Consider the following 26105-nt stretch of genomic DNA (forward strand, 5'->3'; position numbering starts at 1 on the left):
CAGAGGGGATCAGCTTGCCATGCTTTGTCAGGAAGCACTGCAAAGAAGCAGGAATTAAGTCTGTGGAGTCATCAGTAGGTGTTGAGAAAAGCACTAAAAGCACTTCCCTTCCTGTGGCTGCAGTGGCCACCCCTGAGCTCAGGAGTTGCCCTGGGCCCTCATGGGTCAGTGCCAGGTGATTGAGCTGGTTCCCCAATTCCAGATACTCCATTTTGCCCTCCTCCACGTGGCAGTGATTTTTTGTGTCAGCGTTGCCCAGCTGGAAGCACAGAGGGGTCTCCAGAGATGCTGCCTGTAGTTAGAAAGCTGAAGAAACTGGAGCACGCCTCTGGCACAGGGCAGCCACCGAGCTCCTCGGCTGCTGTGCCGAGGCTTTTCATCCCACAGCACCAAGAGGGGCTGAGGAAAGGCTCTACCTGCAAACCCAGGAGCATTTCCAAGGCTTAGGCTCTTAGTAGTTTTGTGTGAGCTTAGACAGTGCTTCTTAACAGGCTTTTCTCCCCTATTGGTAATTGCCTCCTTCCTCCTGCTGTGGCATCTAGTAATTACATCAAGCACAGCAGAGCTTGTGGCCTGGGCCTTGGATGTGTCTGTCTAGCTTCTTTTTGTGCTAAAGAATCCAGAGCTTGGTTCTCCTGCCTTTTCTTTAAATAGAAGCTTAGCCTTGATGCTTAACCTGACCCTGTTTTTTTTTTTTTGTAAATGGAACACAGCAGTCAGGACAGCAGGCAGGGTATTGGCAGAGGGGTTTGGGAAAGCACTTTAGTAAGAAGACATTTGATTTCTAGAACCCTTAGATTTCATGTACTGGGGGAGTAAATCATTAATGATTGTGGGTTTCTCTACACTCCTCCCCCCAAAAACATGTGCTAAGGACAGGAACTAAACCAGAAAAACATCAAGGAGCTTCCCCAGGCTGCCCTGCTGGGACGGATCCCATCTCAAACCAGAATCTCCCTGTGCCTTTCCATGCTGCTGGAAGTCTCCTTTTATGTCTTTGAGCTGCTCTTCCTGGGGACTCACTCATATGGACAGTCAGGATCATCAAAGTGCTCTGAAATCAGCAGGAGCAGCCCCTGGGCCCCAGGCAGTGATTTTGCACTCAGGCTGCTGGGCCAGGCTCGTGTTCCCCTGCCCTGTGGGAAGGGTGATCCCAAGGGAAGCATCACAGAGCAAGTGTCCTGCAGCCACAGAGTTGGGGCTCAGGAGCCATCCTTCCCCACTTCCCCTTCCATAAAGTGTAAAGGCCCTTGCAGTGGGATCAGGGGTAAAATCAGTGGCTCAGGGACACTGAGAAAGCACCAAAGGAGCAGAGTGCTGTTCCATAGGCAGCAGAGCTGCAGGAGGCAGGGAAGGCATCCAGGCAGCCCAGCAATGGTAATCCAGCCATTCCTCCCATCATTCCTGTCAGCTATTCCAAATGCTTTTGCCCTGCAGCAGCAAAGGAATGCTGGAGGAAGAGTCTGCTGAGTTTCATCCCTGCCAGCTGCTTTCCTCCCTCCTCACTCCTGCAGCTGAACTGCATCAAACTTCTGTCTCTGCACTTTTAGTGGAGTGGGACAGAGCAAAATGCTGCTCTCTTCAACCCAGTCTGTGCAGAGCAGACCTGGAGCTGGAAATGGAAATGAGTTAAACTTCTCCCAGCCTGTCATCTCAGAATTTAGGAGCTGCCAGAAACCGACCCCTGAAGTAGCAGTGGAAGAGCCTGAAAACCTGCTTTCCCTGGAAGGATCTCAGTGGGATGATGTTCAGTGAAAAACCAGCGCTCATAGCTCAACTCTGTGAATATTTGGTGCTCCTGGGATGGGAACTGTAGGGCAGGGAGGAAAAGCTGCCAAGAGCCTGAGAGTTCCACCTCCTCCCTATGGATTATCCACCACCTCCCCTCTGCCCTGTGCTTTTGCTGGAGGACTTCCTGCTCATGCACTGCATTTTGTTACTAATTCACTGACCTGCTGCAGCACTTAAAGTGATGAAGTGGATGCAGAATTCTACCTCTGTCCTTTGTTTCCAAGGCAACCATCTTCCCTTCCCTCTCTACAAGTGTCACACTTAATTTGTTCAGGCGCAGATCCGATTGCAGGAGTTCATAGCACGAGAGAGGAGGCACTTCCACTTTTTGTTAGTGGAGGTGCAAATTGACCTGCAGCCTGGGGTCTCCTCCTGCCCTCCTGGAGCTGCTGTGCTGCCTTCCCCAGCTCCTGTGGGGTTTGGAGTGTGGCTCTGGGATGCTGTGCTGTTTAAAGCTGGGTACCAAACCCCTTGGAAATCTGTGTGGTGCTGCTGAGGGCTCCTTTGCAGGGGCTGCCTGTGCTCCTGGGCTGTGTTTGAGGGAGAAGAGGGGCTTCTCTGAGCCTCTGCTCTGCTGCCTGTGCACTTGTGGGCTTTCCCTTCTCTGTACTGCCAGGCAGTGATCTTCCCTCAGCAGGACACAAAGAAGCATTCCTCTTCCTTCCTGAGGCACCTGGCTCAATTTTCCTGCCCTCTGGCAGGACATGGAAAGGGATGTTTCCTTCTTTTACCCACATTCTGCAAATCATTTTTGTAACATGTTGTGTTAAAGGACTGAATCTCCAGAACTTGCAGGAGTCTGTGCCATCCCTGCTACCTTTGGTCCTACCACCACCTGGGAGAAGCTCCTGTTTTCATACTTTTGTTTGTTCTGAATCTGACTGAAGAGCTTGGACATCTCTTGATCCAGCGAGAGCTGGAGCAGTGATTGCAGGAGCACTGCTCTGTGTGTGTGTTGCCTTTCCCTGGGACACTGTGTGCCTTCCACAATTGCCTGTGAGGGAGCTGAGCTAAACTGGAACCCTGTTCATTGCTGCTTGTGGTGACAGTGACCTTCCAGGGAGCTTGAGGCCCTTACATGGCATCACAGGAGGTGGAATTGCTCATCCTGACCCTGGCTGGCAGGGCAGGGATCTGCAGCTTGGCATCTGCTCTCAGAGAAAACCATCCCTGTGCAAACCAAGCCAACTGCAATGTTTGTGACCCAAATGGGAAGTGAATAGCTGGGAGTGTTGGAAAGCTGCAGCTGTGCTTACAAGATTCTTATTTTAACCTTGCTTATACCAGGACTTGAAAAGAGCAGAGGGAGGACTTGTGATGGGAGATCTGAGCTTGGGAGCTGCAAACCAAATGGGCTCATTAAGCACTGGGCAACCCAGATTCCTCTTTTCCTTCAGTCCTTGACCCTTGCTGTCTTATCTGCCCGTGGCTGACAGCAGCTGTCTGGCCACTTCTGCCTGGCAGGATCACAATTAACGCTTGTGCTGCTGCTGGCTGGGGGTTCTGAGCTTTGCAGGCTCCTCAATGAGCTTCTGGAATAGGGAGAAATAATCCCTTACTACTGCTGCCTTCACTCTGAAGCATTTCTAAGCCACTCCCAGCCCTTTGAAACATAGACCAGAGAGGAATCTGTCTCTTGCAGAGGGATGTTCTGCACAAGGGGCGCTTCTGAGATCCAAAATCTTTTCTTTGCCCTCAAGGTTAAAGCAGCTGCCACGAGCACCAGGTAACTGAGTGTGTGCCAGTGCAGTTGGCTCAGAAAACAGCCCTGAAACTGGGAATAGCTAGTGGAACAGGGCACTCATCAGCAGGGCTCTGACCCAGCCCATGTTTTGGGTGGTGGTGAGGGCAGGGTTGAGGAGAGACTTTATCTCATGGCCATCACTGACCAGGATGTGCTGCTTTCTGGCTCAGGCAGTGGCTTCCTGAGGCAGATCAGGATGTTTCAAAAGCCAGTGGTACTCAGCTGAAGAGCAAATCTTCAGTGACAACCTCCAGCACCAGCACAGAAAGCAAAATGTCTGTCCCTGCTGGAAAATCCTTGCCAGGAAATACTCCACTACTCCATACAGAATTGCTCAAGGCTCCTTCCAAGAGGTCTTTGATTTTTCTTAGAACTTCAATGGATTTCTCTTTTCACTCTCTATCCTCATTACCATATATGCATATGCAAGTGTTTGAAATCACCTCCCAGAGGATGGAAGCATAATGACTGGAGTACAGTGATTCAGGTTTCTGCTGCTAATAAAAACCTATTTTTACTCTCCTGGTAAGTAGGACAGGAGGGAAGAGTGAGGCAGAGCTAAAATACAGCAAAATAAAAACACCAGTTGCCATAGATTTCCAGGCTTTTTCCCATTAAAATTCTCCCTTCAACAGCCATCACTCTGATCTCATTTGTCCTGGATATTCCTTTCTCCCGAGGTCTCTGGTGTGGAGTTTGCATCCCTCAAGCCCCAGTGCCCCTGGCAAAATCAGCTGCTTGCTGGTGGTTCCTCTGCCCCTGTGCTGCTGATGCTGCCAGGCTGGATCAGCCCAGGCTGGATTTGCTGTCTTGGCAGTCGTTTCCTCAATGAAGGGAGAGAAATGGATTGATCCCATTGGAGAGCAGTGTGCCATGCATGCCACCGAGGAAGCCATCCATGGGATCTGTGAAGGGCCCTGGGCCAGAATCGAGTTACACTGGTCCAGCAGCTGGGATGGGCTTTGCTTAACTCCTGTAGTGCCCTTCAGGGACTAGAGGTGACAACTGCCAGATGACATCTGAAGCAGTTCCTGTCCCTCTCCACAAACAACACCTTCCTCCCTGCACACAAGGGGCTGCAAAACTCCGTTGCTGCAGAGAAAACAGTTTAAAGATGCTAATGGTGAAGCAGTTTCTGGATGAGAATTCACCCCCACCTTGAATCCTGCCTGATTTGTCCCAGTAGCTGCATTTCCATTTGTTTATCTCCTCACTCCTCGCTTTTCCTGATAGTTTTGTTAGAATCCCACTTTTTTTTTAGGCCGACTGTCAAAGCAGTGTAAGACTAGAACAAAATGATAATTACAGCTCTGCGCAGGAGGTGCCTTCAGCCTTCCTTCCTGAAAGGAATTTGGAACTGGGGTGATAAAAACCAGATGGCTCAGGTTGGTGAGAGTTCTTGGGCTGGCTCAGGCCCTCCTCCGTGGTTGGAGGCCAGGAGTTACAAAATGCCAACTGCAGGGTGGGAAGCACTTGTGTCCCATCAGGCTCACGTGGGCTGGAAAGTTGTGTTAGAGGTACCTGAATCTGGAGGAACTTCTGCTCCCACCCACATTTAGGGGGTCATTGGGAGTGTGGAGGCTCCAGCAGCCTTGCAGGAAACTTTGGGTGCCCACATGCAGCACTGGGAGATGTCCCAGACAGTCTGGAGTCAGAGCTCTGCTATGGGAGTACGATGAAAACCTAAGAGGTTTATCCCATCTGGCTCTGGGATGCTGCTGGGAAGCAGCCTGCTGGATTCCTGATCTGATTAGGAACAGCTTTCGGAGACAATATCCTTTCCTGGCCAGATGGCAGCACGGGGTTTGGTGGTGATAGGAGTCCCTTGAGACAGGGGGGGATAAAAAGATAAAGTAGAAGCATTTCTGCTGTGGTCTTGGTGCAAACTGGCTTTTAGAGGAAACTGCTGCAGTAACTGCCCCTCTCCTCAGGCTGAGATCCTGCTAACTTGTGTCTGTTGGGCTGGATCAGCCTCAGGATAGGGGAAGTTCCTTCTGTCCTGCTTGCTTGGATAATAAAACTCAGGAGCTCTGGCAGCTCTGCTGAAATGTTTTGACTTACAGGTAGTTTGGGCTGGAGTTGGTGATGGAGAGAATGGTGCTGAGCTGCCCTCTGTGCCTGTCCCTCTGTTCCTGTCCTGTTCCCAGCGTGTCCTTCAGCACACCCCAGCACTGACACCTGGCCAGACCTTTTGCTTTCCCCTGACCTGGCACGGGTGGAGCTCCCAGCTCAGAATATTCAGGCGGGCTGGGGCCATCCTCACTGGAGGACTCCTGCATGCCTTGTGCACTGACCCAGCTCTGCCCTTGGGCTCTCTGCAGCTGGTTTAGGAAGAAACACGCTCAGGCAGAGGCGCTGGTGCCCATCCCTCCCAGCCCCGAGACAAAGGACAGGTGGAGGAGTATGACGGCGGTGCCTTACCTGGAAGATCTGCATGGCTACAATGAGGAAGAGGATGATGACTTGTATGACATTGAAGATGATATCATCTACACTCAGGACTTCACAGTACCAGGTAGGGGAGAAGTGGTTTTGGGGGATTTTTTGTGTTTAAAGCTTTTTTAGGAAGGGCCTCGAGGTCTGAATAATCCTTTCAGCAGAGGAGATTCTTGGTTGTAGAATGGCGTGAGTGAGCCATGATGCTCCAGATTCCTCAGTCCTTGATTTGATCAACCAGGATGCCCATCCCAGTGTGACCCCTGTGCCAGCTTCTTCCCTTCTCCCAGGAACAGCTGCTGCTGGACTCTGCTGTTCAGCACAGTTAATTCTTTGGACCAGTTTTGCTAGAATGGGTTATTTGCGAACAGGGCCCTGAAATTACTCTGCCTTCAGGGTATGTGGCACACCTGGGGGATCCCCTGCATGCTGGGAAACTGCTCCCAGCCTGGTCCTTGCCTTCCTCAGCTCCATGTCCATCCCAGCCCAGCAGGGTGAGCCCCATGCAGGCAGGTGTCTGAGGTTAAAGATCACACTGGGAGCACTGACACCAGGAATTTCACCCTCCTCCTACAAACAGCAGCGTTTAAACCCAAATCAGAGCTGTCATGGCAGATGACAGGCAGATTACTGGAAGATCTTCCATGTTCTCTATGTAACTTGTGCTGTTTCAGAGGGATTAGAGACCTAAAGGATGAGAGAGGCTGGTGAGGTGGGATGTGCAGTGTTTGTGGTGGGCAGGAATCCCCTCAACACTGGGAACACACTTGTGGGAGGAGCAGGATGAGGAGGGTCCCAGCACAGACCCTGGGTGGGTTTGTGAGGCATTGCAGAGGTGGGGGCAGATGCAGAGGGAATAAATGTGAATTTTTCCACCAAAGCCTTCCTGCAGCATCCCTTTGAACCTGCCCAGTGCTGCATTTCTAGCAGCGATCCCATATTAAAATATGAATTAAAAGCCCCCGTGTACATGGGGGATCAGCTCAGCTGTGGCTCTGCTGGGCAGCCAGAGCAGGAGTGTGAGTGACTCATGGGTGGGGGTGGGTGTTGGGTTTGAGGGGGGGGGAAGAGGAAACCTCATTAAATCCTGTGTTCTTCAGAGGAAGAAGGGGCTTTGAGGAAGTGCTTTCATTTTTAAAGGGTTATTTAAAGATTCATGCAGCTCTGTGGGGAGATGTAAATGTTCCAAGCCCTTGGTTCAATCGGTGTTAAACATCCCATCCAGGGAAGTGCTAGGAGAGGATGGAGGAGAGGATGGCTGTGGCCTGGAGGCAGAATCCTCTCCCTGCTCTTGTGCAGTGAAGGGATGTGATCATCCTGGTCTTGCTTGGTGCTTTTGTGCTGCCTCAGGTCTAGAGGCTGAGCTCTGCTCTTTCCTGTCCTACATTAACCCTTCCTCTGCTGCATCCCCATCCTGCAGCACCTGCTCCTGGGTTTTTCAGTCTGAGGCTGGAAAATACAGCCAGGAATGCAGCTTCCTGAGCACCAGGCTTGGCTCAGAAGCTCCAGTCCTGGCTGCTCACGGTGCCTGTGTGCTCAGTCTGACAAACAGCGATTCAAAGGCTCTTTGCGGTGTTATTTTGAAACCTTTTTTGGTGCCTGAATGAGCTGGATGCGGAGCCATTAAGAATGTGAGGGGTGGCAGAGATGAGCAGGGATGAGCCAGCCGCGTTCCTGGTTCCTCTCTCAGCTCTCCCTTTATTTATATTATTTTTAGCCCTGCTGGTGGTGAGGGTGAGGTGGGCAGGAGCTGCTCGGGCAGACACAGCGCTGGGTCAGCGGTTCCGCGGGGGCAGCAGTTGCCAAGACTTCAGCCCGTGCTGAATTTTTATTTTCATTAATTTGAACGTCAGCAACTGTCATTGGTGAAGGAGGTAAAATTAGCTCACGATTCACCTCCCTCCTTGATATCCATAATAGACTCCCGGGACTGTGCTTTTGAAGCAGGGAAGGAGGGGAGGAGGGAAGAGTCACACAAAAGACAAGTGAGCTGTTTGGATAGATTCTTTTTCCCTCCCCAGTCAGAAATGTTAATTGACTTGGCCCGAGTTCAGCCGAGGGAGGGGAAGAAGAAGTGCTCAGCTTTGCTCTGAATGGGGTTGTTTGAGGCTCTGCAGTTGTGCTGGTGGGATGGAGGGATGGCATGAAAAACCTGGAGCTCTGGGGTGCTGCAGACAGGCAATGCTGGGCTGGGGCTGCAGCCTGACCCTTGAGATTCCCATTCCTGGGGGCTCTGGGACCCATGTGTCTCTTCTAGAACTTGGACCCCTGAGCCCTTTACAGGCATCACCCCTCCAGAGGAGTCAGGCACTGGAGGAATCCATAAGCAGGGCCATGAGCTTTGTGCTCCTGAGCCTCCTGCTGTGCCAGTCACTGCCAGAGTGCCACAGGCACTGGCACATGCCCTGGGGGATGCCAGAGCACCCCCATCACTGCAATCCCTTGTGGTGAGCTGGGCTGGGCCAGGAATTGTGCTGCTCTGGAGTACCAGGCTGGGCACTGCAGGTGCCACCAGCTGCAGCAGTGCCAGGGTTGGGTGCCAGGAACCAGGAGCTGTCCCTGGTCAGTCAGTCCCTGTCTGTTCTCGTGGCAGGAGTGCTCAGGTAAGCAGCCCCAAGCCAGTGATTGGGAGCTGGGAGCCACTGGGAGGGATACAGGGAGTGATCCAGGAGGAAATGGATCACATGTGTAACCCAGGATACACCCTCCCCTCCCTCCCCATCTCTGGCAGTGGCCAGGGGTGATGTGGCAAGGCACAGGGGTCCGAGGTGGGACCCCCGCTGTGCTCCCCCAGAGGAGAAGCAGCTCTCCCAGCAGCCCTGTGTGTCCCCCCCAGCTCCAGCAGTGGGGTGATCGTTGGCGCAAGCGGAGCTGACGTCCCGCCCGGCCTTGGCAGAGAAAGGATTGAGCATCCTTTAAAGAAAATTATACATAATCGTCTTACAGCCTTTGCTTCCACTCAAACCTCTGAGTCATAACTGAAGGGCCCTGGAGCGTGACGTTCCTGCTGGAAGGAAATTGCCTCCGCTGGATCCGGTGGGGGGGAGCCAGGAGCCTGATGAAGCCTCTCCTCAGCCCTGTGTTGGGCTGGGGGCTGTGCTGTGTTCCCGGTGGGAGCACCCCAGGATGCAGCCACATCCTTCTGTCACTCCCCGAGTGAGGGGATGTGACCCAAACCCTGGCTGTGGCAGCAGGAGGTGCCTCTGGAAATGGCTCTTCACCTGCTCTGCTGAGTCACAAGGAGCTGAGGAGGGAGAAGGGCTGATGGCACCCATGGGGTGTTCCCTCAGGGGACAGTGACACAGCTGAACTCCAGCCCTGCCAGGAGAGGCTGTGCTGCCCCGTTCTGCAAGCACACCCAGCTCCTGGGTACCCCCAAGTTGGCACCTGGGGCTGGGACCTGCAGAGAAGGCAGGAGAAGAGGGGTGACCTCATCCACTGCTGCCCCTCAGAGAAGCTGGGCTGCTGCCTGAGGTCTGGGGCAGGGCACACAGTCCAGGGAGCAGGGGACACTGTGTCTGTGCTGGGGGAACGGGGGCCAAACCAGTCCTCGAGGGGAGCAAGGAGGGAGGTGCAATCTCAGGCTCCCAGCCTTGCACATCCCACCTTGGGGATCCCTCTCCTGCTCTCCTGGCAGGCGCAGGAACAGATTGGGATTTCCCACAGGAGCAGCATCCAGGATCCATCCCGGGCCCTGGGAAGGGTCTGCTGCCACCCCCCTGACCGTGGCCGTTCCCTTGCAGGACAGGTGCCTGAGGAGGAGGCCGGGCAGAACGGGCAGAGCCGCGGCAAGGGGCTGCCCAAGGCCGTGTGCATGAACGGGACGGAGCCGGGGCAGCTGAGCGCCAGGGCCAAGGGCGAGCGCCGGGCCAGCGCCTCCTCCAACCCCTCCCGCAAGGCCTGCTCTGCCAGCAGCAAGATCCGCAAGCTCTCCACCTGCAAGCAGCAGTGAGCTCTGCCCAGGTACTGCTGGGGCACGCCTGGGTCTGCCCGATGGAGCGGGGGGGACATCTGAGCCTGCCCCAGCCGTGGGCAAGGGGAGGGAGTTGAGGGGTGTTTTGTAGTCTGGATCCTGAGCATCCCCAGGTAGCCAGGATCTCCTGTGGTGCTGGGGGTGCAGAGCACAGGGGAGACCCCTCCCACCATGCCCTGCTGTGCCCACCTGGCTCTGCTCTAGTCTACCCTGCCGTGTGAGAGGTGCTGTAGTGATCTCTCTCCCGTCCTGGGCTGTGGCTAAGCTGTGCCATGACACCCCCTTTCCCTGCCGCCAGGGCCTCTCTGCCCTGCTCCCGGCCTCACCTGGACTTGGGGAGCCCAGAGGGATGCTGAGCCCCAGGGTGTCCCCATGGGACCTGCCCCTGGCCCAGGAGGTGGCCGTGTCACCATGGCCAGGCCACTTCCAGGGGAAGCTGAGCCCACTCCCTGCTTCCCCCCCTCCTTCCGGCTCCTTCCTCCCCAGCTCCAAGCCCTGTCCCCTCCTTCCCACCCCTCATTCATAACGGAGCCAGCAGTGACTCATGTTCAGCCTCATCCGCCCCCGGCCTCATGCTCGTCACAGCGCTGCTGGGGCTGAGCTCTGTTATCTCCTGGATCACGACCAGCTTTGTGGTGTGAAAAAAGCCCGAAATAAAAGCCGGATCCTCCCCCTGCAGCTGTCAGAGGCCTGTGGCAGCTCCATCTTTAATTCATGGGGGCAGTGAGTCACCTGCGGGGAGTCAGTGAAGCGCATCCCCAGGTAGCCACTCCCCGGAGCCTGGGATGGGGCTCCCCAGAACCTGCTGCTCCTCCTGCCCCTTCCTGCTCAGCTGCTGCTGGAAGGGGAAGCTCCGTGAGGGCTGCCCGAGCCTGGCTGGGTCACTCCCCCACCTTAGCCCAGAAAGCTTTTGAAGGAAGGGAATGCTCCTCTCCTTGCCATAAATGACATTCCTTGGTGCCTGGGCTCACCTGGCTGAGGGACCACGTGCTGTGGGAGCCCCTAAAACCTTCCAGGGACAGCACAGGGATCCCAGGCCCCTCACTCCCATCCCAGGGTGCCAGAGGGAGTCCCAGGGCAGGGTGCAGGGCAGGAGCAGAGCCAGCACCCCAAATTGGGCAGCCCTGCCATCCCTAACTCCCTTCTCTCTCTCCACAGTGTCCCTGGGCCAGCCTGTGTCCCCCTCCTTGCCCCAGCTCTGCCTCTCTCCTGGGACTGGACTGTGCTTGCAATCCAAAAGGAAACCAGAAGAAACCAACCAAGGAGCCCCCCTTCCCTTCCCTCCCCGCACCCCTGCTCCAGCCAGCGCCAGGACACAAAGCTGCAGTGGCCAGACCTTCCCCATCAGACACCTGGAAGTTGAACTCTGCGGCTGCCAGGACGCTGCCCCCTTCCCCCCGATCACTCTTTGCCAATCAAGACACTGATTCTGTTTTTAATTTTGCGATGGGAAGGGTGGGATGAGGGGTCGGGGGGGTGGGACCCTCCCTCTCACCCCTGCCAGGCCCCCCGGCCGTGTAGAGTCGTGCAAAGCCATTGCCGTGCACTTTATGTTTTAGACTACTGTTATATATTATATATTTTCCTCTCTTTTTTTGTTGGTTTTTTTTTTGTTTGTTTGTTTGTTTTTTTGTTTTGTTTATATTTGCGGTATATTTAGAGATTCCTACACATCGTGATGTGTTAAAATAAACCAGATGAGGGAAAAAAAAAAAAAACAAAACAAAACAGGTATTAAAACAAAGCAGAACTCTATTACACCTGCATGCTGCACGGGGGCTCGGAGGGGCTCGGAAGGGAACAGGGCCCAGGAAGGGCTCAGAGCTTGGGAGGAATCTGGGCTCCAAAGGGATCAGGGTGGTGGCAGCCACTTGGCTTTTTTTCTGCTTCTTTTTTTTTTTCTTCCCCCTTTTTTTTTCTTTTTTCTTTTTTTTTTTTTTTTTTTTTTTAAAGAAAAATAAAGTGAAAACAGCAGGTGGGTTTCATGTCCTTCCTCCTGCAGCAGGCAGGGTCGGGGGTATGACCAGCCCCTCTTCCTCCTTTTCCTTTTGGAAGGGCACAGCCCCCCAGGCAAACCCCACAACTGTGGGGCAATGCCAGGCCCGGAGCCCCCCTGCCCCCACCACCCCACCCCCACAGCAGGCACCATCCCAGTGGGGGCAGAAGGTAAGAAAAGAGCTCAGAGATGTCACGGTTGGTTTTGGTTTTTCTCCTTTGTTTATAGACTTAAAAACGCAGAGGTGATGGAGGGAGAGCTTTGGGCAGAGCCTGCACAGAGGGAAGGGGCAACCCGGCCTCTACTCGCATGCAATGGGGGTTAGAGATTCCTACACATCGTGATGTGTTAAAATAAACCAGATGAGGAAAAAAAAAAAAAACAAAACAAAACAGGTATTAAAACAAAGCAGAACTCTATTACACCTGCATGCTGCACGGGGGCTCGGAGGGGCTCGGAAGGGAACAGGGCCCAGGAAGGGCTCAGAGCTTGGGAGGAATCTGGGCTCCAAAGGGATCAGGGTGGTGGCAGCCACTTGGCTTTTTTTCTGCTTCTTTTTTTTTTTCTTCCCCCTTTTTTTTTCTTTTTTCTTTTTTTTTTTTTTTTTTTTTTTAAAGAAAAATAAAGTGAAAACAGCAGGTGGGTTTCATGTCCTTCCTCCTGCAGCAGGCAGGGTCGGGGGTATGACCAGCCCCTCTTCCTCCTTTTCCTTTTGGAAGGGCACAGCCCCCCAGGCAAACCCCACAACTGTGGGGCAATGCCAGGCCCGGAGCCCCCCTGCCCCCACCACCCCACCCCCACAGCAGGCACCATCCCAGGGGGGGCAGAAGGTAAGAAAAGAGCTCAGAGATGTCACGGTTGGTTTTGGTTTTTCTCCTTTGTTTATAGACTTAAAAACGCAGAGGTGATGGAGGGAGAGCTTTGGGCAGAGCCTGCACAGAGGGAAGGGGCAACCCGGCCTCTACTCGCATGCAATGGGGGTCTGGGGGGGCCCTGCCTGTCCCCCCCCCGCTGCCGAGTCCCAGGTGCCACAGCCAGGGCTGGGCTGGGGCAGTTTCTTTTTTTCTCTTTTTCACCCATCCTTTGAAACACAAATAAAAACCCAATAAAAAGTGAACACCCCCCCCTGCCCTCCCCACCTGGAGCAGCAGCCGCCTCTGTAAAAATAAATATCCTTAAGCACCCACTGAGCTCCTGGGGGACACTGGGGGTCACCCAGTACATGCTGGGGATGCCCTGCTCTGCTCTCACCCTGTACCCTGGGCAGGGGGGCAGCACCAGGGGCAGGCACCGGGCACCCTCACCCCTCCGGGGGGTATTTTTGGGGTCCCCGGGGCCGATCCTTCCCCCCCCCAGCCCTTGGGCTGCCACTCTGGGGGCCCCCCTAGGAGGAGCTTGAGCCCCTCTAGAATCCCCCTGGCCCAAACTCCCTGCTTCCAGTTTAGATCCCAGGCTCCCTGCAGACCTTGGTGGGTTTGGGATTGAGGAGGTGACTGCCCCTCCCCAAACGACCCCCTGGCCAGGGTGGCACCGCAGCGTCCCCGGAGCGGGGACACCCAGCTCCGGCCCCTTCCTGGGGACATTCCCGGCCGGAGGAGAGGCTTATTGCTTGTAAAACCTCGGAGAGAGGGGACAGCGAAGGTGCTACGGGGGCTCAGCGGGGTGAGGGCTTCAGCAAAGTCCCTCGGCGCTGACCCCCGGCCAACGCTCGGCTTCTCCACCGAGCCCCGACCCCCGGGGCTCCCCCAGCCCAGGCCCTCGCTCCCGGGAGCCGGGGGGCTCGGCCACCCCACGCTACCGGACCCCCGTGCTGAGGTTACAGCCAGGGGTCCCCCCGTGCCCTCCTGGCCTGGGCCGGGACCCCCTTCCAGCACTGGGCACCCCGTGCCGGCAGCAGGAGGGGACGAAGCCCTGAACCCTGGTGGGGGCCGAGCCCCCCTGTGCCGGGGTCTCTCCCCCTCCCGCTGGGCCTAGACCGTGCTGTGGTCGGGGGAGGCATCACTGGCCGCCACGGCCACCGTGCACTCGGGGGTCTCTCTCTCTGCCGCTTTCCTCAGGTGCCCGTAGAGCCGCTCCTCCAGGCCGCCGGCGATCTTGTCCATCAGCTCCGAGCCGGAGCCCAGCCCCAAGCACCTCCCGGGGCCGGGGCAGTCATCGTCCTCGGGGGGCTCAGAGCCAGCCTTGGGCTCGGGGGCCGCCTCTCCGGGCTCCTCCACGATCACCTGGATCTCGGGGTCAGGCAGCGCCGGGGCAGGGGGGACCCCATCGGACGCCTCTGCCGCCTCCTCGTCGCCGGCGCTGACGATGCGGGGCAGGGGGCTGTGGAACCGGGAGTCCAGCGGGTAGTTGGCACTGTCGCCGCGGCGCAGGGGCGTCCGGTGCCGCTCCAGCGCCGGGTACCGCACGCCGGGGTCGCTGAACTGCTTCGTGTGCTGCCACTGCTTGCGCAGGTGGGTGCGGGAGCGGTGCTTGCCCCGCAGCGGGGACTCGTCGAACTGGGGGTCGTGGCGCACGAAGGCGTTGAACAGCGCGTCCGTCTTCTCGTCGATGCTGTAGTCCCGCCGGGGCAGCCCCTCCCGCCCCGGGAACATCTGCCCATACGGGGACCAGGCCAGGGGGCTGTGGGGACGGAGGTGCCCCCCGCCCGCTGCGCCCAGGGTCGTGCTCCCCCCCTCCTCCTCTTCCTCATCTTCCTCCTCCTCCGGCTCCCGGCCCTCAAAGCTCTCGAAGATGGTTCCTTTCCGCCCGGCGCTGGTGAAGCAAATGCGCTTCTCAGAGGCTGTCTGGTCCTTGGGGGGGCCCTCCTCGCCCCCCCGGCTGGGCGCCTCGATGGAGGCGTAGCCACTGTCCATCTGCAGCAGCTTGCGTGTGCCGGGCTCCGACTCCTCCGGCTTGGGCCGACCCCAGAACTTCTCCTCGGGGCCTTCAGGCTCATCCAGGGAAGGGGAAAGGCAGGGGGGCACGCCGCTGGTGGAGGAGACGCTGTCCCCGCCGTCGCTGCGCACCGAGTCCTGGTCGTTGCTGCGCTCGGAGGCCGCGTACAGCTCCAGCGAGGCGCGCAGGCTCCAGATGTCGTGGTAGGCGCTGGGCTGCTCGGGCACGCTGGGCTCGCCGGGGCTGCCCGCGACCCCCTCGCCTGGCTCTAGCCTGCGGGCACCACCCCGGTGTCACGTCAGGGACAGACCCCGCAGGCAGCGGGCAGGGATGCGCCAGCCCAGCCCCTGCAGGCTCCACAGCAGCGCCATGGTGCCACCTGGTCCTCCATGCTGTTGCCACCACCGTGCCCATGCCCCAACCCAACCCCACCAGACACCCCCAGACCGCTCACCCCAGACCCGGTTTCCCCACCAGAGCCGCAGAGCCCCCATGCCCAGGGCAGCGCGGGGTCCCTCGGTGCCTTCCCGGCGCCCGGCTCACCCATCCCCATCCCCTCTTATCTACTGAAAAATACCTGCCGAGAGAGGGTGGGGGGCTGGCGGGGGAGGGCAGGAAGGGGCCCCCCGCGGGGTGGAAGGACACGTCGTCCGTGTGGGCAATGTACTGGATGATGTCGGTCTGATGGGGGTCCCGGTCCTCCTGGTCCATGCTCTCGCTGGCCGCCCGCTGCCTCTGAAACTGCCGACGCTTGGGGGATCCTGGGGGGCGCAGGGCAGGGCTGGGGGGACAACCCAACCGGCACCAGCAGCCCCCCACCCACACATGGCCACCCACGCTGCACAGCCCGGCGTTGCCCCCCTGACCCCCACCTCTGGTGTCCAGGCTGGACGCCCGCTGGGTGCTCTCCAGCTTCCACTTCTTGATCCTGAAGTAGGGGCTGGCCCCGTCCAGGCTGGCGTGGCGACGCAGGCGGGTGAAGAACTGCAGGACGGTCCCCTGGGGGGGGGTCGCGGGGGGCTCCCCGGGGCCGGCACTGCCTGCCCCAGCCGCCTTCCCACTCCTGGGTGTTGCTGTGAACTGGGGGTACGGGGGGGGCCGTGAGTGCCCGCTCGGACCCAAGCATGCCTCCCCAGCCCCCCTGCATCCCACTCGGCTCCTTTGTCCGCTCCGCAGAGCCGGGCTGCAGCAGATGCACAAATGTCCCCCGGGGCAGGGACGAGGCGGGGGCGGGGGGGGCAGAGCCTGTTTCTAGCTGGATGCCCACGTCTCTTCCTGAGCCCTGGCACGGAGCGAGAGGGCAGGGATGGGATCTGGGGGAGCAGGGAGGGAGCAGGACAGGACCCTTGGGGCTGTGCAGGCTGGGAGCCCCTTCCCCTGCCCAGTCCCAGCCCCCCTGCCCCAGCACTCACCGAAGGCCCCTCCCCGGAGTCGGAGGAGGCAGACGGGCTGGCCTCTGTGAAGCTGGTGTCCACGGTGGAGTTGTAGGTGTCCCCGGGCAGGGCAGAGCTGGGGCCCACGGCATGGCTGGGGAGCACTGGCCGGGGCAGGGCCCCCGCGGGGGGCTGCAAAGCAGAGCACGCTCAGGGGGTCTGCACAAGGCTGGGGCCCCTGCACCCCAGGACCTCCTGTCTCTACTTCCAGCAATGCCCTGAGACTCCCACCCCGGTCCCAGCGGAGCCTCCCTGGGGTGCTGCAGGGTGCCAGGCCCCCACGTGCCATCTGTCCCTCGGGCACTGAGGGCTCACCTGGAAGATGGCGAGACCAGGCTTGGGCGGGGGCAGGCGGGGGGTCATGGCCAGGCTGTTCTCGCTGGACTCGCACTCGTGGATGGTGACAATCTTCAGGGCAGGCGGTGGCAGGTGCAGGTGAGTCAGGCGGGCGTTCTTCAGGTGGTGGAAGTCCCCCTCTGTCAGTGTGTACCTGTGGGACAGCTGGGTCAGGAGGGGCAGCCCCAACGCCCTGTGCCCCCCTCAGCCCAGAGCTTCACCTCCTCCCCTTCTCCTGGGTCTTCTTGCCCTGGTCAAAGAGCGCAGCCTCGTTGAAGGAGACGCGCCGGGCAGTGGAGGAGCTGGAGGACAAGAACCGCTCGCTCTCCGCATCCCGGTAGCTGGAGGACGACAGGCACTCAGGGTCCTCTGCTTTGCCAGTGATATCTGCAGAGAAGGGGGTCAGCAACCAGCTCCCCGCACCGTGGTGTATACCCCAGCTTCCCCAGCTGAGGCTTGGCAAACTTGTTGCACTCATGGCCTCAATGCTGGCCTGGAATTCCCTGCTCCCGGCTGCCAATCCTGCTCCACAGCCAGGGATGGACAATGGAGGGCACAAGGGGTGTGTGGTGGTCACTGCTGTGGGGTCGGGGGCTGCATCTTGGGAGGGGAGGGCCCAGGAGCTGCCTCACCCCCCTCCCCAGAGCTCGGGCTGCAGCTGGGAGGGATCAGCACAGCACTCGGGTCACTCACCCTGCGCCTGCTGCGAGTCATCCAGGTAAGTGGTGTTGGTTTTCTCGGGGTCATCGCTGGCTCTGCGGGGGGAGGAGGGTCAGAGGTGGCCAGGCTAGCCCCCCTGACCCTCCATGCGGTGCCACACACCCCAGGGACAGTGGCGTGGTCACCCCTTGCCCACCTGGAATGCCGGCGGTCGGCCTCGCAGCAGCGGCGGCAGATGATCAGGATGCCCGAGAGCAGGACCAGGGTGCCCCCGATGAAGATGGAGAGCAGGGCGAGCAGCAGCACGTACCCATCCTGAGGGGACACCTCGCCGGGCACCGCCTGCCCGGGGCCGAGGGGCTGAGCCGCGGGGACGCGCTGGGGGGCCCCGACCCACCTCAAAGCTGCTGCTGACGCCAGCGCTGCCCCCAGAGCCGCCGCGCCCCCCACCCCCCGCCGCCCCCGGGCCCTGCCTGCACCAAGGCAACGGCAGCCGGGGAGGCTGAGCCGCCCGCGGCCCCCGCGCCGAGTGGGAGTGGGAACAGGGATGGGGATGGGGACGGCGACAGGACCCTCAACCCTGCCCCACCGCGGGGCTCGGTGCTCGCTCCCCCTGCCCGGGGGAGAGGGGCTGATCCGCGCCCAGGCCCCCGGACCCCCAGCACCCAGAGCATCCCAGCAGTGCGCAGGGCACTGAGAACTGTCACCCACTCTCAGACTGGCAGAGCAGGGGGTGACAGCGGGGCTGCTGCCGTCCCCACCCGAGCGAAGACGGCAGCCCCACGGCAGCCACGAGAAGCCCACAGCTCCGGGCATGCATCCCCCCCTCCCCGGGACCCCGGGGCTGGCGGCTCGGGGAGGGGCGCAGAGACAGGCGGGGGCAGGCAGGGACAGGCAGGACTCACCGTGGCGCTCTCGGTCGCGTTGTCCCAGGGTGTTGGGTCATCGCTCATGGTCTGTCCCGGCCCGAGCGTGTCCTGGGGCGGGGGGAGACAGAGGGAGGCACCGGCCGGGACGGCGGGGCCGGGCCGGGAGCGGCGGCGGCGGCTCCTGCCCGGCCCCTGCCCGGCACCGCGGTGCGGAGCTGCCGGGAGGGACCGGGAGGGAGGGACCGGGATGGAGAGATGGAGGGAGGGACCGGGATGGAGGGATGAAGGGAGGGTGTGCTCAGGGGAAGGATGAGGGGATGGAGGGTGTGGTCAGGAGCGAAGCAGGGATGGACGGATGGAGGGATGGGAAGGAGAGGGCAGAACCGCTGCCCCCCCCCAGGGAGCCCCTCACCCCCTCCGGGTACAGCCCCCGGACTCGTGTGGGCACAACCCCCGGCCCCGCCAAGAGCAGCCACCGTCCCCACGCCCGGCTAGGACCGGAACCCTCCCAAACGGTGGCGAGTGCCGGTGGCCAGAGCTGGCCGGGGGGGTGAAATCCCTGCCCCAGATCCGGGGTGACACCGCGCTGCCGTCGCCGGGGGCCAAAGGCAGCCCCAGCCCCGCCGCCGGGGGAGACCCCCTGGCCGCGGCAGCTCGGGGGGAGCCGCGTTGGGGGCTCCCGGCAGGGACGGGGGGCAGGTGGCCGCCCCACCGCTCGTGGCGTGGGTGTCGCCGGAGCGCGACGGGTGACGCTCGTGAGTCATCCCGAGAGCGGCTCCGTCACCGGGCTGTCCGCACGGGGGGGGCGGGGGGGGGGACACCGAGGGGCCGGGGGGGCCGCGCCGAGCTCCTGAGGAGCGAGAGCCGCCGGGACAGGGGTCCCGCTCCCCTCCTCTGCGGCATCGGCCCTGCGGCCTTTGGGGACCCGGTGGGACCTCATCACCCTCCCGCGTGTCTGGCCCTTCCCGGGGGCTTCCGAGCTCCAGCTCCCGCTGCGAGGCCGTGTGTCCCCTCCGTGTGTCCCCTCCGTGTGTCCCCAGGCTGCCGAAGGGGCTGAGCTGGGGCTGGGTGGGCGATGCTGTGTCGGGGACCCCCGGAGCGGGCAGGGGTGGGCACTTGGAAGCCGCTCAAAATTAGGTCAGTGAAAAATGTGAATGGAGCCCGTGAAGGGGTGGGGACTGTCACTCGTGGGGACAGCGCAGGGGTGGCCGTGTCGCAGCTGGCAGTGAGGGACAGTGATGGCTGAGGGCAGCCCTGTCACAGGTCGGGGTATCAACCCCTTGGAGGGATATGGGGGTGTGGGCGGCCTCCCGAGGCAGAGAACCCCCTGCCTGCGCCGGCCCTCACGCCTCTCCAAGCTGGTGGGATGCAGCACGAGGTGAGGGGACCCACGCTGAGACCCCCGAGAAAGGGTAAAGGGGTGGGGGGGTCCCGCTTCCCATCCCCTTGGGGGGACCCCTGGCGAGGGGGCTGCGGCTCCATGTGGGATGGGCGCCCCACGCGCGGGATCCCTGTGGGGCACCCTCAGGCCCGAGGCGGGGGGCCGGGGGGAGCGGGAAGAATATCCCTCCTGTTCCCCATCATGGAGGAATCCCGTCTCCATGGCGACCCGACAGGAACAGGACGGCCATTGTCTGGAGGAGGGGGCCGGTCCCCGGGCTGTCCCCCCCGCGGGGGACACGGGGCGGGACCCGCGGTCGCCGCCAGTGCCCGGGGCGGCGGCTCGGGGTCGGGGGATCCCGGTGGTGCCGCGCCTCCGCACGTGGGAAGGGGTGCGGGGGGCGGGCCGGGGCTGCGCCCCACGCGTGTGTGCGACCCACGGGGTCCGGCTGGACCGGGACTGGGCTGGGGGCGTGGGGGGGACCCGCTGTGCCCCCTGAGACTGCAGCCCCTCGCCCCAGCCCCATCCCCAGGTGACGGGGATGCAGTCAGGGATGTGGGGCGGGGATGGAGGCAGGGATGCAGGATGCAGGCAGGGATGCGGGATGCAGGCAGGAATGTGGGGCAGGGATGGAGGATGAGCCATATGAGGGATGCGAGCAGGGATGTGGGACAGGCAGGAATAAGGGATGCAGGCAGAGCTGGTGACAGGGCTGGTGACAGCGAGGCAGGAGCCCCCGGGACCTCTACCGTGATGGTCTCCCCTCGGCCGGGCCGGCTCCCTATGTCGCGATAGGGGCTGTCGCGAGGCGGTGGAGCCAGACACTCACCTACAACCGAGACCGGGGCTCCATCGCCGCCGCTGCGCTCGGTGCGGCGGAGCGGCCCCGGGATTTATGAATGAACCGGAGCCGCCCCCGCGCGGCGCGGGCGTCACGTGGGGACAGGGGCTGCCCCAGCCCTGCCCGTACCCCCTGCCCCTCTCCCTGCCCCACAATCCTGCCTCTAAGCCCTGCCTGCGCCCCTTCCCGTACCTCTGCCTGCACCGCTGCTCTTATTCCTGCCTGCCTCAGCCCTGACTACACCGCTGCCTGCTGCAGCCCTGACAGCACTCCTGCTTGCATCCCTGCCTGCACCACCCTTGCCTACACCAGCCCTGCCTCCACTCCTGCCCTCACAGCCGTCTGTGCCAGTCCTGCCCGCACCATCCCTGCCTGCATCCCTGCCTGCATCCCTGCCTGCACCAGCCCTCCTTGGATCCCTGCCTGCATCCCTGCCTGTCCCTCTGCTGCCTGTACCCCTGCCTGTCCCATAGCCCTGCCTGCATCCCTGTCGCACCTCCCTGTGCCCAGCCCTGCCCCGGAGCGCCCCGAGCCGCCGGGGCACGGCCGGACCGGGCCGGGGGTGCGGCTGCCCTTCGGTGCGGGGGCGGAGCGGGCCCCCCCGCCCAGCACCACGGCACTCGGCGGGCGGCGGGGACTACAATTCCCATAAGGCCATGCGGCGCAGCGTGCTTTTCCTCCGCCGGGTGGCGCGCGGGGTGCGTCGGGAGCTGTGGTCCGGTGCCGTCCCGGCCTGCCCCGCGCCGCCGCCGCCGCCGCCGCCATGGCTGCGATGTTCTGCGCCCGCCGCCTCCTCCGCCTCACCCGCCCCTCGCTGCCGCTGCCCCCCGCCCGCGGCTATGCCGATCCCGCCGCCGGCCCCGCCGCCATGGCCTTCACCTTCGCCTCACCCACACAGGTAGGCCCGTCGCAGCCCCGCTCCCGGTGCCCCCGCCGCCGCCTCGCCCGGTGTCCCCTGAGGGCGCGGGGCAGGCGGGTCGCGGGCGGTGCTGCCGCCCCCGCGGGGCTGTCCGCTCCCGGGGGCTCTGCGGTTCCCGGGGCACCGCCGGGCTCTCACAGGGCTGTCCCCGGGCTGACCTTGGCCCTGACCTCGGGCCTTGCCCGCCCGACCCGGGCGCTCCGTCCCCGCCGCAGCGCTCCGGGGCCTGCCCGGGGCCGCTCCAGCCCTGCCAGCCCCGGCCCCGCCGCAGCGCCGCCGGCCTGCAGCGGGACACGGCCGGTCCGCCCCCGCCGGGCCCGGCCGGGACTGTCCCCGGGGCAGGGCGCGGGCTGGCGCTGGGGACAGGGACAGCCCGGCAGCGTGGGCCGGAGCGGGGACGGCAGCTCAGGGCTCCCCACGCGCTTCCCAGGCTGCTCCCGGCTGTGCCGGCGCCTCTCGCCCACTCCCGACTCTGTGTCTCCATGTGCCGCCTCCCCGCCGTGCCCCTGGGAGCTGGGAACGCTTCCCCGCTGCCTTTGCCAGGATCTGTCCTCTGGAGCCCGGCTCCGCTCCCACCCTGTGCAGGTGCAGCCTGTCCTGGGCACACCTGGATGTGCTGAACCTGCCAGGAGCTGGAGGCTGGGCTGCTCCCTTGGGATAGGCTCTTCCCTGGGCTCTCCAGAGCCGCTGCTCTGCATCCCCCCATCCCTGGTGACTGTGCCTTTTTGCCCTCTTCATCCAGGTGTTCTACAACGGTGCCAACGTGAAGCAGGTGGATGTACCCACGCTGACCGGCTCCTTTGGCATCCTGGCATCCCACGTCCCCACGCTCCAGGTGCTCCGGCCGGGCGTTGTCACAGTCCATGCTGAGGATGGGACAGCCACCAAGTACTTTGGTGAGCGAGGCAGGAGGAGCTGGGGAGGAAAGGTGTGCATGGGGATGGCGTTCTTGCTGCTTTCACAAGGGAGGCTCTGCCCATCCAGGTGTGACCTGGTGCACTTCCAGGGATTTCTGCTTTCCCAGCCTGCCAGGGGCTGGTGGAAGCTGATCTGGGATCCGTGGGCTGGGGTCAGGTCTTGGTTCTGCTCAGGCTTTCCGGGAGCATCCCCTGCTCCAGCTTGCCTTGGAGTGGGAGCTGAGTCCCTGAATGCTGGAAATGTGACGGGGGCGATGAGGGTTTGTTCTGGGAAAGGATGGTAGGGATGCCAGGGCTGAGCCCCCTGGCTGAGCCCCCCCATGTTGTGCCTCACAGTGAGCAGCGGCTCTGTCACTGTCCACGCCGACTCCACGGTGCAGGTGCTGGCAGAGGAGGCAGTGACCATGGACATGCTGGACCTGGCTGTGAGTACCCAGAGATTTCACCAGCCCTGGGCTCCCTCCCTGGGGGGAAATTGCTCCCCTTCTCTGCTCTGGGGTCCTTGTTTTGGGAGCTTCCTGTGCCCAAAACCCAGGGTTGTGTCTGCACCCCCACTACATTTTGGGATCAGAGGCTTGGGGCTCCTCCTTGCTGAACTCTCTGGAGAGTGGGAGCTCTGCAGCCGTAAATCTGCACACCATTTCCCACCCCTTGGACAGACACTGACCTTGTCCTCACCTCCAGAACAGCTTTTCCCTGCTGATAAGGTGTCTGGGGCCAGCACAGCTCTGTCTGTAGCTCTGTGAGGCTCCCAAGTCAGTGGGTCCTTGGCATCCATATGAAGGACCAGTGGCTGCAGGGGAGGGAGGGAAGGACAGTCCCCTCTCCTGCAGTGTCTCCCAATGACACACATTCTTTGTGCCCTCGTGTCCAGACTGCAAAATCCAACCTGGAGAAAGCTGTGTCAGAGATGGCAGCAGCGTCTGATGAAGCTGCTAAAGCAGAAGCTCAGATTAAGGTAGAAGCTAACGAAGCCCTGGTAAAGGCTCTGGAGTAAATCCAGGTGAGGTTCACCTGCAGCCTGGCTGAACATCCAGCCCTGCTCTAGGGCCTGCTGGGCTGGGTGAGGGGATCCACCTTGCTTCTGGGGAGCAGTGACCACAGCTGTCCCTTGCCAGGTTCAGGCCTCAGCTCTGGGGGGGCTCATGGGGATCCCCAGCCCAGAGCTGATCTGGGGCTGCTGGGTGGCAGTGGGGCCTGGCCTTCGCTGTGACACTGTGGGGTCCAGCCCAGCTGTGACACTGCAGTTCAGCCCTGACCAGGGTGGGTGGATAGTGCTGGGACAGACTGGGAACTGTGGTCACTGCTGGGGCCTCGCTGGTTCCCCAGGTCCCAGTGGGACTGGCCATATTTGGGGGCAGCCTGGGGGCAGAGTGGGGGATGCTGGGCCCCACAGGGAGAGCAGCACGTGGTCTCTGCCACATGCACTCCCTCCCACAAAGACAAACAGCTTCATTCTCAGGGGAGGTGAGGCCAGGCTCTTACCTTGTGGCCTCTTTTTGCTCTGCCCTGCACAGACTGTGCCTCATCCCTTCCCTTCCCACGTGCTGGCAGCCGGGAATTGCGGCAGCGTGTGCTGTGCAGGGCTGTGAGTCACTGACAGCCTCCAACGGGCTCAGCCTGGAGCACAGGAGGGCACCAGCTCCTGCTCTCTCCTGATCTCTGGTCCTGGTGCTCTTTGGTCCTGCAGAGCTGGTGGTTCATGTTTACTCACAGCAGTTGCTCAGCTGGAGTGGGGCCAAGCCCTGGGATTGGGATCCACAGCCCAGCCGAGCCCACCCCGCACTAACCTGCCCCCACTTTGTGTTTTGCAGGAATCCCACTGTGGATGCAGAACTCCCAGCCTGTCCCTGTTCTGCTCCCTGACTGTACAGATGGAACAGGACAAATGGAGGTGGAGAAATGGTTCTGATCAATTAAAAGGAAATGTGACCCCCTCTTGTGGCACATCGCCTTCTTCCCAGGCAGCTGGAGCCAGGAGCAGTTCCCAGCTCCTGCCCCAAGGCAGATTCACCCTGGGAAGGGGTCACCAACACTGCCCTGGGCTTTGGCTGGGAAGACTCTCCCCCAGGAGGTTCATCAGACAGATTTATAATCCCCTCCCTGTGCTCCAGCCACCTCCATCTCCAGTAACCACTTGGACTGCGGGGTTTCAGCAGCACAGGAGCACAGATCTGTTCCAGAGCCGTGCTGTCCCTGCACTGGCTCTTCATCAGCCTCCTGGCTCCAGCACTACAGGAATCCACATTGGCACAGCAGGATGCTTCCCACAGCTGGACAGCAGCTGCTGGGGCTCTGCCCCATCCCCTGCTGCTGCCAGTGGCACTTCCCCTGCTCCTGGAGATGGGCTTGGCGTGGAGAGGGAAGCAGATGCTGTGCATGGTGAAATCTTTCCTGCTTCCGTTCGTGCTGGGGATGGCTGGAGCTGCTCTGCTGAGCTTGGTGCTCGCTGGGTGTAGCCCTGCTGAGGAGGCCACCTGGGGTTCCTCAGGGCTCCTCACAGCCCAGGGAAGCAGGAAAGGTTCACTGGGCTGCAGCACCGCTGGGAAGGGTCAGGTTTGAGCAAGGGGACAGCTCTGCCTGTGCCAGGCATCTGGGATGTGTGTCCTGCTGCACCAGCTGCAGCCGGGCCCCTCGCTCCATGCCACCCTCCCACGCCTTTCCAGAGGGATTTCGGGTTTCCACTGTTGTTGCAGAGCTTCCGTCCCTCCCTCTGCGTCGCTCTAATCCCCTTTTCCCTGCAGTGTTCCAGCCGGGGAAGGCGCGTTGGCTGCCTGTGAGGTCAGTGCTCGCCACTCCGGCCTCCCGCGTGCCCTGCGCGGCTCCCGCCGCTCTGCGCTCAGAGCAGGGCACGGCTATTTTCGGCACTGCCACCCAGGATGTAATCTTGGCTGCCTCCTCTTCTCACCACCACCTCCTCCCCCTCCTCTCGCTCACTCTGTCTTTCTCTCCCCCCCCTTCACAAGTGATCAAAAATAGAGCCCGTGGTGTTAAATTTCTCACTCTGTGGCTTATTAAAAGCCTCCGAGTGCCTGACGCGGAGCCTATTTGAAGCTCAGCCGACTTCCAGCTCCTGAGCTGCTCCAGTGCCTTTTCCCCTTCCCCTCTCATTCCTTTTTTTTTTTTTTTTTTCCTTAAAGGTCAGACATTGCACTGAGCATAAGCAAAGCTTCAGAGTCAGAGCTGTACTAATTAAAACATCTTGGGAATTACTGGGGCTGGCCGGTTCCCTTCCCTCTCCCGCTGCCCCTCTCTGTCCCCAGCTGCTATTTCGGCTGCGTGAGCCTCCCCCAGCACACGCAGCCGTGCTGACGGAAGGTGGCTGCCTTGGGTTTTTCATCTAATGGAAGAGCGTTGGCGAGGCCGGGAAGCTGGGGAAACGGCCAGCTGCTATTTTTAGGACGGGAAAAAAGTGTCTCCGTCAGCGTCCTCTCACCAGCTCTTCCCACTGCCTCCCGCCAGCGCCAGGGGAGCTGGGGGGGCCGAGGGATCCGGTCCTGCCCCCCTCGCCGGGTGCTCTGCAGCCTGATACCTGCTGGGACTTGTAGGCTGCATTTGAGGGGAGCAGTGGGGGACCCTTCACGTGCAGAGACCCTGGGGATGGGACCTCATGGATGCAAGGACAAAGCTTTTGTCCTGAGCCTCTGGGCAGAGACTGTGGGTGCCTGGCTTGCAGCATCATAGCCCTACTCAACCTGAGCTGCACTTTTGGGGGTGCAGGGCCTGTGTGGGTGATTGCCTGTGCTCCTCCACACTCCCAGGCCAGCCTGCTCCCTGCAGCCTCGGCTCTGAGCCCCTCTGCCTCCAGCCCTTCCCCTCCGTGCTCGTTATCTGGCTCTGCAGAGCCGCGTTCTCCTCCTCCCCTGGCTCCCACTGCCCATGCCAGAGCCACCAGCAGTCACGTCCTGCTGGATGCCACAAAAATGGCCTGACTC

At 61.1% G+C, this 26105-nt stretch overlaps 4 protein-coding genes across 5 annotated transcripts in view; 2 read left to right on the forward strand and 2 right to left on the reverse strand.

The window, feature by feature from the left end:
- Positions 1-11694, forward strand: part of STK11 (serine/threonine kinase 11) — a 31814-nt gene extending 20120 nt beyond the window's left edge. Inside the window, exons 8-10 of the mRNA XM_041482432.1 lie at positions 5857-6050; positions 9715-9934; positions 11103-11694. Of these exons, the coding sequence (XP_041338366.1) occupies positions 5857-6050; positions 9715-9923 (403 nt within the window). The 3' untranslated portion in view covers positions 9924-9934; positions 11103-11694. The remainder of the gene's footprint in view (positions 1-5856; positions 6051-9714; positions 9935-11102) is intronic.
- Positions 11695-12288: 594 nt separating this feature from the next.
- LOC121361578 (CACN subunit beta associated regulatory protein) lies at positions 12289-20903 on the reverse strand. 2 transcript variants are annotated; one of them, XM_041482419.1, is made up of 10 exons: positions 20323-20903; positions 18149-18220; positions 17440-17585; positions 17277-17338; positions 16805-16970; positions 16563-16737; positions 16227-16379; positions 15687-15894; positions 15392-15575; positions 12289-15087 (listed from the first exon to the last, which is right to left on the reverse strand). In XM_041482419.1, the coding sequence occupies exons 2-10, from the start codon at positions 18194-18196 to the stop codon at positions 13911-13913; spliced, it is 2319 nt and encodes a 772-aa protein (XP_041338353.1). In that variant the 5' UTR covers positions 18197-18220; positions 20323-20903; the 3' UTR covers positions 12289-13910. The 2 variants fall into 2 exon arrangements, with proteins under 2 accessions (XP_041338353.1, XP_041338343.1); XM_041482409.1 differs by lacking the exon at positions 20323-20903 and having other exon boundaries at positions 18149-18278.
- LOC121360784 (collagen alpha-1(I) chain-like) lies at positions 18604-21099 on the reverse strand. The gene is made up of 2 exons (XM_041480864.1): positions 20887-21099; positions 18604-19227 (listed from the first exon to the last, which is right to left on the reverse strand). The coding sequence occupies exons 1-2, from the start codon at positions 21097-21099 to the stop codon at positions 18604-18606; spliced, it is 837 nt and encodes a 278-aa protein (XP_041336798.1).
- ATP5F1D (ATP synthase F1 subunit delta) lies at positions 21059-24107 on the forward strand. The gene is made up of 5 exons (XM_041482442.1): positions 21059-21232; positions 21996-22149; positions 22507-22595; positions 23045-23173; positions 23985-24107. The coding sequence occupies exons 1-4, from the start codon at positions 21098-21100 to the stop codon at positions 23165-23167; spliced, it is 501 nt and encodes a 166-aa protein (XP_041338376.1). The 5' UTR covers positions 21059-21097; the 3' UTR covers positions 23168-23173; positions 23985-24107.
- The last annotated feature ends 1998 nt before the right edge of the window (positions 24108-26105 follow it).

Source organism: Pyrgilauda ruficollis, unplaced genomic scaffold, assembly GCF_017590135.1.
Source record: "Pyrgilauda ruficollis isolate IOZ18807 unplaced genomic scaffold, ASM1759013v1 scaffold115, whole genome shotgun sequence".
Lineage (NCBI taxonomy): Eukaryota > Metazoa > Chordata > Aves > Passeriformes > Passeridae > Pyrgilauda > Pyrgilauda ruficollis.

Excerpts from the sequence above, each read along its gene's own strand:
- LOC121361578 (XM_041482419.1), bottom strand. The coding sequence starts at position 18,196 with ATGAGCGATGACCCAACACCCTGGGACAACGCGACCGAGAGCGCCACG. Across the intron at positions 15,895-16,226 it reads ACTCCGGGGAGGGGCCTTCG|TTCACAGCAACACCCAGGAG; the intron begins GTGAGTGCTGGG and ends CCGTACCCCCAG. Across the intron at positions 15,088-15,391 it reads CCCCCACCCTCTCTCGGCAG|GCTAGAGCCAGGCGAGGGGG; the intron begins GTATTTTTCAGT and ends TGGTGCCCGCAG.
- ATP5F1D (XM_041482442.1), top strand. The coding sequence starts at position 21,098 with ATGGCTGCGATGTTCTGCGCCCGCCGCCTCCTCCGCCTCACCCGCCCC. Across the intron at positions 22,150-22,506 it reads GACAGCCACCAAGTACTTTG|TGAGCAGCGGCTCTGTCACT; the intron begins GTGAGCGAGGCA and ends TGTGCCTCACAG. Across the intron at positions 22,596-23,044 it reads TGGACATGCTGGACCTGGCT|ACTGCAAAATCCAACCTGGA; the intron begins GTGAGTACCCAG and ends CCTCGTGTCCAG.
- LOC121360784 (XM_041480864.1), bottom strand. The coding sequence starts at position 21,099 with ATGGCGGCGGCGGCGGCGGCGGCGCGGGGCAGGCCGGGACGGCACCGG. Across the intron at positions 19,228-20,886 it reads GCAGCCGCACCCCCGGCCCG|TGCCCACCCCTGCCCGCTCC; the intron begins GTCCGGCCGTGC and ends GCGGCTTCCAAG.